Source organism: Phalaenopsis equestris, unplaced genomic scaffold (genome assembly GCF_001263595.1).
Source record: "Phalaenopsis equestris unplaced genomic scaffold, ASM126359v1 Scaffold001057, whole genome shotgun sequence".
In the NCBI taxonomy this organism is placed as follows: domain Eukaryota; kingdom Viridiplantae; phylum Streptophyta; class Magnoliopsida; order Asparagales; family Orchidaceae; genus Phalaenopsis; species Phalaenopsis equestris.
The window spans coordinates 231,800-244,934 of NW_018165496.1; the positions used below are offsets into that span (position 1 = coordinate 231,800).

A 13,135-nucleotide genomic window follows, 5' to 3' on the forward strand; every position below is an offset into this window, starting at 1 on the left:
ATATATATACATATATATATATATACATATACATATATATACATATACATATATATATATATAGTAGATGAAACAAAAATTTTATGCAATTTTTTAATTAACTATTTGAGTTAAATTGAAAATAATCATTTTTAGCAAATTTGTAATTTTTTTTACAGGATGAGCGCTCTCAATCCTAATATATTAAGATTTTTTTATTTATTTTCAATCAATATATTAGGCATTCAAACGCAACAAATTTTTAATTAAATAAATCTAAGTTTTTCAACTAAAGTTTTTTCATAAACAAAAATAATTATTAGCGCTTTTCTCTAGCAACGGTTCTAAAAACTTAACACGTCAAAACTTATTGAAACGTAAGTAGGTCGTATGACACAAGTGAACATACCAAGTAGTAATGTGATTCAAGAGAACTATGTATCAATCCCACAAAAAAAAGTGTAATATTTGTTTCTTCAGAAAAATATCTTATTTACTAATTTAATTAACCTAACTTGACGATTATCAAACACAAGTTTTTAAATCTTATGGTCTAGCAAAATAGAAAAATTGTCAATGAAAGAAAGCAAATAATAATGGAGAAAAATTTTAATTTCCTTCAATATAGATGAGGCTCGTGCCACAGTGATTCGGAAATTGTGGCGATCATGATTTTTTCTTGATGTTTTTCTATGTGATTGTTGTCAATCGGCGACATAGTACTCCTTATGTCTATGTCCAGGTCAAAAGAAGAGTAGTATCCACGAAGTTGAGGCTTCTTCAATCCTCATGACATTCCACATGACTTTTTAAATCTCATGGAATGATTGAAAAATTCCAATGGAATATGTCTATTCTCTTGGAATTCTATGGTTAACATTTTTTTTCCACTACGTAGAGGTTAGATGTTGCAGTTTCACAAAACATTTTAACATCCTAGTTAGTCAGACTAGGAGTATATTAAGATCAGAGGTTAACCAACAATAAGGTCATGAAAGCTTGAAAAAAACACTTAAAAGGAATAATATTATAGAAAGACCACGATATACTCCCCTCATCACAGACATACGAACAAAAGTTTAGCCGCTTATTACAAAGAAAGCCATAAATATGAAAAAACACCATGCGAGATTTCATTTCAATCAACAAAGATATGAAAAACTTACAAAGAAATTTTTCTCTCTACAGAGCCAGTGATCCCGATGCTATTTATATATGTTAATGCGATGTATGCGATTATATTCTTAATTTTTCCTTAATTTAAATTCTTACTTCGCAACATCACCAAAAACTTGATCATCAGCAACAACTAAGCACAAACTTGACTTTGAAGTAAATAAGAATACAATTATTATATTTAAATATGGGAAACTACTAAAGTATATGTATCATTATCAAGTAATATAAGACTTTTTAATTAAGCCCTGTATGTCGAACCCACAAGGAAAACTACAATATAAAACTATAGAACAAGAAAAATTAGATAACAAATTCTACTTAGTAAAAAAATTCTCACTTAAACTCTAAATACTATGTTAGGAATGAAAGTTTGATTCTTTTTGTAATTTTTGATAATTGAAAATAAAGAAAACAACTAACTTCCTTAAATAGATATTTGTAAGATAAATGCAATATAAATAAAATATATTTTCCCTTATCATAAATCAGAAACAAGTATAGAAATTCTATTATGGAAATATACAAACCGTGTTGTGTCAAATAGAAGCAATAATATTCTTTACCCTTAGTAGAGATGTTATAAAGAACATTGACTAATTTACAATTTGAATAGTCTTGAAGATGAGTTAGGTAAGGAAGATAATAGCTCTCACTCTAAAGTTCCCTCTTCTCCCTCCACCTGGCCTCTAACATCTCGCATCAAAACCTAAAACTATAAATCAAATTGTGGGTTTTAGTCAATCACTCTAAAGTCATCTAATTCTACACCCTTCAAAGTTTATTTCTCTTATTTATTTGCATTCAATCATATGAATTACATTCTTATCCATACAATCACATGTGATTCTTACCATTTGTTGATTGAGAGAATACCATCTCAGATCTTACATATTCTCACAACATGTATTAACATCTTAATTGGTCTAATCTAGAAGTATATGAAATACAAGGTTTAAAATCATCACAACTTCTTCCAACATTAAAGACTAATAATTCACAAAACTTCCATCCAATACTTAATCACTAATCATTTTAAAGGAAAAGATAAAGAAAACTACTCATAATTCATGGAGAAAGCACAACCACACTTAGGTTTGAAAGTAGAAATCATGCACACAAACAAGAAGTCTAAATTAAAACCAAACGTAGTCATAAATATAAAAACTTATCTCAAATCCTCTCCACCAAAGTCTTGAAGTTTCATTGAATATCTTCCTTCACTTACAATACAAATTACAACTAAAAATAAAAAGAAAAGTGGCGGCGGCGGCGTGTGGTGGTTGGCTATGGATGGATTCTCTCACAATCTTCAATCTAAGTCTTCTTTTATAATTTTCCAAAAGTTGTCTTGGTATCTCTTTAGAATGTTTCCACATTCAATGAATATTCTAGAATTTGCCTCCTTTCAAAAGCCGATTGAATGAATTTTCATGTTCATTAACTATTTCCCACGTTTTCACCAATGGTTGCTTCAAACACCTATTCAAAAATTCGTCCAAATTTATTGAATCATCAAGTAACTACTTCTAGCGTTTATGCGTGAGACACTTAATGTTTAGGTGCGACTCTCTCTATTTCACTGGAACGTAACTCCGTTCATTTTTACACATTCTTCATTTTTTCTCCAAATTTGATCCATTTTCACTCCTTTCACCATTTTCATACATTTGATTGTACCTGAAAGAAAAACACACAAATACATTTCATTAAAGCACAATATCTCAAAATTGGTATAAAAATGTATACATAAAGACTATATATTTTAGATATATCAGTCAACACCTTCCCCTCTCATTTAAGCTCTCACAACTCACAATGTGAAAGAAAAAAAAACTCTTCTATCAATTTTTCAGTAAAAGAGGAAGACAATCTTCAATAGAGCCCTCAAAAGCTCTCTCAAACTTTCTTCTTTCAGCCTCCAAGCCTTCTTTGATATAAAACTCCCTACTAGAAACCCTAAGAATTGATTTTATAGCAACATTCATGGCTTGAACCATCAAATTTCCTTCTTAAAATGATTTCCTGCTCGTCGGTGTGGTCACGCCTATTTTCGGTGTGGTCGAGCCGCTATATTGCATGCGTTAGCGTGGTTGCATCCTATTAGGCGTGGTCACGCTACCCCATAGTTCCAGATGGCATGATCACAGTAATTTTGCGTTGTCGTGATAGGTGTGTTCGATAGTGAGAGTGGTGACGCTGCCTTTAAGTGTGGTCATGTAGCTTCGAGGCACTTTTCACTTGATTTTCTCATTCCAAATTGTTCGTATTCAACTCCTGCATCCCACACAAAATGAAAAAAAAAACATTTCTCTCAGGTTTAAATCTATGATAAATACATAGGGATAATATGTAAAATTCAGGAAAATAACAGGCAAGAACACGTAAAACTGACGCATGACACCGCCTTGCGGCTCCCTATGCTGACACTTAGGCACCACTCTGCCCCCTAATGATAGGTACAATGAAGATATCAATACATGAAAAATACATTTATTGGTTATAGAAGCCCCTCCAAGGCATTTCTATGCGTATAAGTTTTCATGCAAAGTTTATTTCATGGATAATTCATGCAAATATCTCTGAAATTTGTAAGAAATAAATTATGCAAAGTTTATATGCACTAGTTCATCTCTATTTCTACTTCCCACTTATCCAGACCAAGTATTTATACATAAGCTCACATTTTATCTATAAATAAGAGAACATTCAAGATCACTTATTTTCATGCAAATAAGATTGTGTGAAGTTTTGTAATGAAGTAAAGAAGGAGAGATTTTAGGTTAATGTTATTGGGAGAAAGAGGAAAAACATAGTTAAATAGAGAAAAGAAGATTGAAAGAGAGAAAGTTGAAAAAATTATAAATTTTTTCAATGATTTTACAAAAGTAAAGTAGAATGATTTAAATCATGAATTTCTTCTCTAGTCATCAAAGTTTGGTAAGCAAAACATTTATTGTGATTATTTTCTTTTATTTATCTTATTTTTTGATATATATTTTAGTGTGCTGTAGAAACTTTAGAGACTATTAAAATACAATTAATTGGTACACCAGAATTTAGTTTATTAATAAAAAAAATTTTGGTACTCCAAATAAATAAATTTTCCTTATATCTTTATAAAAGTACAATCTCATAATATTGAATAAGTTTCAAAAAAAGTAAATAAAGTTATAAAAAAGTAAGGAGTTACACATTATTTTACGTTTAAATAAATATATGCATAGATTATTTTTATAATTAATTAAAAATAATAAATAACAATTAAACTTGATACAAATAATATTAATTATCTTTTATAAAATATTTATTTATTGATTAATTTTAGTAAATTATTTATGAATCATAAATCATATTTAAAGAAAGAAGAAACTAAGCACATAATCAAGTTTTGATACCATATACAATTTGTTATTTTGAAAAAAAACTAATCTTATGTAATATCATTAAAAATTTAACTTGATATAAAAAAATATAATATATATTTTTATGACATGAACGATTGTGCATTTATATTTATATCAGTGAATTATTTTGTTTATGTGAGCAACTACTTATATAAGCACAATTGTGCCCAAGATTTACCTACATATAAGTGTAAGACTCTGACTCTAAATATTTTTAACAAGATGTCCTAGATTATTATTTATTTTGATCAAATTTAATCATGTAATCCAAGCCTAAAAGTTTTGTTATACTTGTCTAAAAAGGTTAGTTCTATATGTACATACAAAAAACATATTTATGTGCATATTTAAGTATATAAATATAAGTTGTTATTTATTATATGCATATAAGTATGTGCAATAATGACTAACATATAGTTAGATATTTTAATGTAATAGCATGCAAGTTCTACTAAGTTTTAAAAGTCACATTAAATTTTTTTTACATATGATTTTAAATTATTCTACAAGATAGGAAATCATCAAAAGCTAAATGAAAGTTTGAAATATTTCTATTATTATATTCTCTTTTATTATATCAATGACCTCAAGTTTATCTTAATATTTATTATAGTTCTATCTGTTTATTTGTTTGCAATAATGTTTTAATTTATATATTATTATGAGTCCCATGTGTGCCACCATAATTAAATGTTTAAGTAAATATATTTTTAATTATCAATACAATTTGAATTTAATGTAAAATTTTGAAAATTTAATAATATAAGTATTAATTTTAGCATTTATTTAGAGGTTCATGAGAATAAACTTGAGCAAAAAGTCATCAATTTAGAAATCTAAAATCTTAAGACTGAAAGAAGCATCATTCCAATACTCTTAATACTCAATGTTTTGAGATGTTCATTTTATTGCTTTAAAATAATGCTTTATGAATAAGGGCACACATAAATAATTCTCAAAATCATTACACATCTTGACTGACTATTGAAGTTAAATGCATAATTTAGATATTAAATGTCTTATAAAGATGGCTCCAACTGAGATGACTTATGAGTTTGAACCAATTAGTATCCTTAGAAAGTGAAGGTCTCCATAGAGAATCCATACTATCCAAATAATAAGACGATATAAACTAATTATTTAGTTTGATTCTATAAGCTTGTGATAACTCACTCAACTAAATAAAAAAGCTTTTTAAAGGGTGCAAATATTGATATTTTATAAACTAAATCGTTCCTAATTAAATCATACGACAATAACTCTTTTGAGTTGAATTACCTAAAACAAAGTTAGAATAATTATTTTGAAATGACCAAACACTCTCAATATAGTCTATGTTTGAAGATTGAATAAGTAGTTGCCCAATAATATGTATTTATTTCTTCGGTAACTTATGAAAGATTTTATATATTTTTTGGATATATTTTTTTATTAAAAATAATAAAACTTTGATTGTAACTATATTGATAATAAAGTAAAATTTTTTTCTTCTTCTTCTTCTTCTTTTTGTGTCATTAATTATAGGTTAATTTATTTATTAAGCATTTTTACCATGATAATCACCCCTCTTAAAAATTAATATTAGTTGTATGGTGAGACAATTAATTGTCCCTGACATCTAGGTATTCTCACATACATGATTTGCTTAATAAGAGTAAACTTGGGCCAAACTTATAAAGCTAATTGTCTATTAAGATTCAAATAGAGTCAACTTAGATTGTCCTTTGTTAATTAGTGCAACTCAGGCTAATTGGGTCTAAGTCTTGAGTTGAATGTGCTTTGTGGAGCCCGGTTAAACAAATATAAATAATATATATATATAATATATATATATGAGAAACTGCTTTTCGCTCCTCCCGTCTTCTTACATGTGAAACCCGTCTGCTCCCATCTGGTTCGCAAAAAACAATTCTCCCGTCTCCGCCTCTCCCAAAATTCGTGAAACTTCCGTCTCTCGTGAAACAGAGCCTCACCTCCTTGAATTGCGAAACTTTAGAACTCTCCGCCTAAGGAGTTCTTGCTCACGGATAAAGGCAGGAAGAAAGGAGATTCTCTGCTTGGATTCTTCTTGAGGTTTACTGGAAGAAGAATGCATATGTTTTGCAAGGTGCTCTTTCTTAGTTGCTTTTGCGTGCTTAGCAAAAGGAAGAAGAAGATAGTTGAAGAAGAATGCACTCTTCTTGATTTCTTCTTGTTGACTTGGAGCAGAAGAGAAATAGGTTTTTTTTCTCTTGTACGTATTTCTTCTTCTTCGGTGTTTTCTCTCTTGGGTGAATCTTTGTGTAGAGAGAGAGAGAGAGAGAGCAAGTGAGAGATCATGTAATTGTCGACGTGATCAAACGGTGTGATTCCACAATCAGTAAAATCCTCTCCAACTCCGTGGATATAGGCAATTTGTCGAACCACGTAAATTTGTGTGTTCTTTTGGTGTGAATTTTTTTCGTTTTGTCGTCGATCATTTTAATTAAATATACCACAACAACTTGTATCAAAGCCAATGGCTGCAGCTGAAGTGAAGGTTTCAGGGATCGAGAAATTTGATGGCACAAATTTCAGTTATTGGAGGATGCAGATAGAGGACTACCTTTATGTGAAGAAACTACATCTTCAGTTATTGGGGAAAAGACCTGAAAGTATGGATGAAGCTGAAGCTGAATGAAATTTGTTGGATCGAAAGGTTCTTGGGGTTGTTCAATTGACACTATCAAGTTTTGTTGCACACAATGTCGTCAAGGAGAAGACGATTGCAGATCTTATGACAGTCCTGTCAGGTATGTATGAAAAGTCATCGGCGAATAACAAGGTACATTTGATGAAGAAATTATTCCATTTGAAGATGGTGAAAGGTACGTCTTTTGTACAACACATGAATAATTTTAATAATATCACAAATCAATTATCGTTTGTGGAAATTGAATTTGATGATGAGATGCGTGCACTGATCTTGTTGGCTTCATTGTCAAATAGCTGGGAAGCTATGAGGATGGCTATCATGAGCTTAAAATATGAAGATATTCATGATTTGATTTTGACTGAGGAGGTGTGCAGGAAAGTTGGAGCTTGTACACACATATATGTGGGGTCTTTCTCCTGTGACATCTCTTGGAGGCTCTCCTTACTACATCACATTCATTAATGATCATAGCAGAAAGATATTGGTTTATTTCTTGAAATATAAATCTGATGTATTCAATGTGTTCAAGACTTGAAAGGTCATGATTGAGACAAAGACATGCTTAAAGCTGAAATGTGTGAGGTCAGATAATGGTGTTGAGTACATTGATGGTGGGTTCAAGGAGTATTGTGCAGCCTAGGGAATCAGAATGGAGAAGACCACTCCAGGGACACCACAACAAAATGGTATTGCAGAGTGCATGAATAAGACCATTAATGAGTGGGCTAGAAGCATGAGATTACACGCCAGACTACCACCTACTTTATGGGCAGAAGCGGACAGCATTATAGCTTATTTGATCAACAGGGGGTCATCTGTTCCATTAAACTGTGAATTACCTGAATAAGTCTCGAGTGGGAAAGAGATCAATATTTTTCACCTTAAGACTTTTGGATGTATTTCTTATATTCTCACTAATCCAGATGCTTGAAGTAAGCTTGAGGCTAAGTCAAAGAAGTGTTATTTCATTGATTATGGAGATAAGAAATTTGGATGTTGTTTCTGGGATGATCAGGGTCATATGATCATAAGGAGCAGAAATGTGATTTTCAATGAGAATGTTATGTACAAGGACAAGTCCAATACATTTTCTAAAACAACACTGCAGGAATCTGAGTTAGTAAGATTTGATGAATTACCAGAGGTCACAATGCAGTGCAGAGATGCAAGTGACGAGGAGAGTGGATCTAGGGCATCCACTCTCATTGTTCCTCAGTCAGTTTCAGAGCAATCTACTCCTACAGTTGCAGTTCACAGGTCAGAAAGGGCTAGACATTTTCCACAGTGTTATTCTTCAACTTTGAACTACATTTTGTTGACAGATGATGAAGAACCTCAGAGTTATGAAGAAACCTTGTAAGATGAAAATTCGAGCACGTGGGAGCTAGCCATGAAGGAGGAAATGGATTATTTGCTATAAAATCAGACTTGGGAGTTGGCAGATCTTTCATCTGGGAAGAAGGCATTACAACAAGTGGGTATATACTGGGTGAAGATTGAACATGATGACAGTAAACTAGACTTGTTGTAAAGGGTTTTCAGCAGAAGCATGATATTGATTATTCAGAGATTTTCTCGCATGTGATGAAGCTTACAATCATCAACTTACAACCATCAGAATGATCAGAATGATACTGTCTATGGTGACTACTGAAGATCTCTTCCTTGAGTAGTTAGATGTGAAGACAACATTTCTTCATGATCATGGGGATCTTGAAGAAGACATCTGCATGCACCAACCTGAAGGGTTTGTGGTACAAGGAAATGAATAGTTAGTTTGAAGATTGACAAAGAGCTTGTATGGCCTGAAGCAAGCTCCTAGACAGTGGTACAAAAAATTTGATAATTTCATGCACAATGCAAGGTACAACATATGTCAGACATATCACTGTTGTTATGTCAGGTATTTTGACAATTCTTATATCATCCAACTATTGTATGTGGATGATATGCTTATTGCAGGGGCACTTTGCAATGAAGGATTTGAGAGCGGCAAAGAAAATCCTTGGTATGAGAATTGTCAGAGATAGAGTTAGAGGCATGTTGAGACTCTCTCATGCTGAGTATGTGAAAAAGATACTTAGCAGGTTCAACATGGATAAGGCTAAACCAGTTGACACACCCTTGGGAAGTTACTTCAGACTCAACAAGAATCAATCAGCCAAGTTAGAGGAGGAACGAGATCACATGAGTAAGATTTCTTATGCTTCAGTTATTGGTTCACTTATGTATGTTATGGTTAGCAAATACATGAGTAATCCATGAAAGGAACATTGGGAAGCAGTAAAGTGGATCTTGAGGTACCTAAGGGGCTCTGCAGAAACTTGCTTGTGTTTCTTAGAAAAAAGTTCAGAGGTACAGGGTTATGTTGATGCTGATCTAATTGGAGACATTGATACCAGTAGAAGTACTACAGACTATATTTATATTATTGGTGGCACTGCAATATCATGGGGATCTAATCTGCAGAAGACAATTTCATTGTCTACTACAGAAGCTGAGTACATAGCAGTGTTAGAGAATGCAAAGGAGAAGATATAACTATAGGCCTTCAAGAAGAATCAGAAGGGCATTCTCTACAGTGATAGTCAAAGCGTCATATTCCTTACCAGAAATCCAGCATTTCAGTCTATGACTAAGCACATTCAGATCAGGTATCACTTCATATGATCATTGTTGGATGACATACAGTTGTTACTTGAGAAAATTTGTGGAAGCCAAAACCTTGTTGATATATTGACAAATATATATATATATATATATATATATATATATATGAGTAACTGCTCTCTGCTCCTCCTGCCTTCTTACGTGTGAAACCCTTATGCTCCCATCTGATTCGCAAAAAACAGTTCTCACGTCTCCGCCTCTCCCAAAATTCGTGAAACTCCCGTCTCTCGCGAAACAGAGACTCGCCTCCTTGAATTGCGAAACTGTAGAACTCTCCGCTTAAGGAGTTCTTGCTCACTGGTAAAGGCAGGAAGAAAGGAGATTCTCTGCTTGGATTCTTCTTGAGGTTTACGGGAAGAAAAACGCAGGTGTTTTGCAAGGTGCTCTTTCTTAGTTGCTTTTGCATGTTTGACAGAAGAAAAAAGAAAATGGTTGAAGAAGATAATTGCTCTTCTAGATTTCTTCTTGTTGGTTTGGAGCAGAAGAGAAATAGGTTTTTTTCTCTTGTACGTATTTCTTCTTCTTCGGTGTTCTTGCTCTTGGGTGAATCTCGGCGTAAAGAGAGAGAGAGCAAGTGAGAGATCCTGTAATTATCGACGTTATCAAACGGTGTAATTCCACAATTAGTAAAATCCTCTACAACTCCGTGGATATAGACAATTTGTCGAACCATGTAAATCTGTGTGTTCTTTTGGTGTTAATTTTTTATCGTTCTATTTTTTATTTCGTCGTCGATTGTTTTAATTAAATATACCACAACAGAATGTAGCTCCCCATATATCCTTTAAACAAAAAATGTTGCTTCATACAATCAATAGAATATGAGGATTAATATCAAACCTAATATTTGGGTTATTATTTAAGCTTTAATTTGAGCATGACTTACAACTTATTATTTAAGATTAGAATCTCCTAGATCACTCTTTCTTCACTTGAATTTAAGCTAATTGGATATAGTTGTCACTACCTCGATAAATATACGTGAGTTCTCGCCTATTAATGTACGAAGGAGTAAGTGGCGAGCGAGTTGATGTGGAAGCCTCAAAGTCAAATTAACTATAATCCTAGCCATTGATTTGAATCCAATGGTCTCTTCTAACCTTTGATTAAATATCAAGATAAATTTTAATACTTTTATAATTCCAACAACTAATTTTATTATCTTAAAAAACTAAATATAATTAATTATTTCTTTTAAGTTAAAACAAGCCAAAAAAAACAATTAAAAAATCTATAAATAAAATTCAAACCACTTCCCATTCAACTCAACCAACGAATCAAAACCAAGTTGCCTTTTCTTTTCGGCCAATTCCGCGAGTGATTATTGCGTGCGGACGGCGCACGCATCTCGCGTGCGTCGTCCAATGAAAAAAAAAATTTATATAAAAAAATAATTTTAAAAGTAAGTTCACGCACATATATTTTTGATAAAGATAGAATTTTTATTGACCGACCGCACACGTATATGTCTATTTCACCCCCCCCCCATAATTATGTCCATATAATTTTCCATTCCCGTCCACTCTTAATCAACAATTACAATCAGCACTGTGTAAGAAAATAACCCTAATAATTGTGACATTTACGCATCACTTGCGTGAAATCCGAGCAGCTGACGCCTGACCGGCGACCTAACGACCATTGCAAAAATATCCATGGGAAAATAAATAAATTAATTAATTGCAAAAATATCAAATAAATCTTCAGAATTAATGCATTAAATTCTTTATGGTATTTATTTTGTTAATTATATATAAATTATTTATCGTTCCATTAGAAATTTATAATAAATATTTATCATTTTTAAAAATTTTTATTAATTAAAATTATATACTTAGTGTCAATTTAAAAATATAAAAAATAAATTTCATAAATCATCTCAATTAAAATAGGTCTCATAAATCGGAGAAATTATTGCATACGGACATCGCATGCATCTCTGAATGCGGTGTCCGATCCTAACCGTAGATCACAGTTAGGAATATTTTCGATTTTTTTTAAAAAAAATTTAGATGGAGCCCACCGAAATACATTTGATCTTAAATCACCTGATACCTTAAATCACCTGATTTACGATCAGGATCAGACACCGCATGCAAGATGCAAGATGCATGAGCTGTCCGATCCGAATAAATTTACGATCAGGATCAGACACCGCATGCAAGATGCATGAGCTGTCCGATCCGAATAATTTTTCGATAAACTGACCCAATCTCTTCACCAATCCATAAAATCACAAAATTAAAAAAAAATCAGCCCAACAAATTATAAAAATAAAAAGAAGAGGGGAATCGCCGATCGCCGGTCGCCGGCGGCGGCCGAGATCAGTCCTCAAATCCGGTCCTCAGCCAAATCGCATCCCGCACGCGGCTAAGATCGCGGCCTTTCAATGTCCTCCCGAGTCCCTCCTGCACCGAGAAGGACGCTTCCCGTCTCCTCCACAGCAGCTCGTGCGGCGGAATCACCGATCCACTCACCATCACCTCCTCATCACTCTCGTCGAACAGCTGGCTTCCCCTTCCTAGGGTTACAACAGCGCGGCTCTCCTCCTTCAGGATCTTCGACCAGTCCGGTATGTTCTTCAGCGGAAGAGAGGCCGGAGCAGCCGCGTCTCCGCTAGATCGATCCCCCTTTTCCGCTTTCTTTCGGCTCGATCGGCGGATCGGGATCGGCATTCGGCGATCTTCGGGCCGTGAATCCGGTCCGAAACCCCAGACGTCGGATTCCTCGAAGTCGTCGTCGCCGGCGGGGGTGGTTGCCGGCGGGGGTGTAAGAAATAGGTAAGTTTTCTTCATCCCTGATCTAGGGTTGGCCGGCCGGCTCCAGTGCGATTTATAGAAAAGAAGTGCAGGGTTTGGATAAGCCTGTTTTTGGTTTTTTTGCGTCCAACCCCTCAACTTTGTGAATAATAACGAGATGATCCGCATTGGTGTAGCGTTGACGATCCGGTGTTCCGCAAATCACGCTACCGTCGAGCCGAAGTCGAGTGTTGTGTTAAAAGAAATAGCAATAGTGTAATTCTTTTAGAGGGATATTACGAAATTAAATGTGGTGATTAAAGAATTAAAAATAAAACATAAATATGAATGAATTTAAAATTTACCCGTTAGTATAATTTGGTTGTATTTAGAATTCGATCAATTTGATCGAATTTGAAATTTACATCATTAATTAATGTAAATGTTACATGTTGCCGATTCTCGTCGTTTCGGATCAAAACATCTCTGTA

General features: G+C 33.3%; 1 protein-coding gene across 1 annotated transcript; it reads right to left on the reverse strand.

The window, feature by feature from the left end:
* Positions 1-12,045: 12,045 nt before the first annotated feature.
* Positions 12,046-12,848, reverse strand: LOC110032919. The gene has a single exon (XM_020736709.1). The coding sequence runs from the start codon at positions 12,831-12,833 to the stop codon at positions 12,231-12,233; it is 603 nt and encodes a 200-aa protein (XP_020592368.1). The 5' UTR covers positions 12,834-12,848; the 3' UTR covers positions 12,046-12,230.
* Between the last annotated feature and the right edge of the window lie 287 nt (positions 12,849-13,135).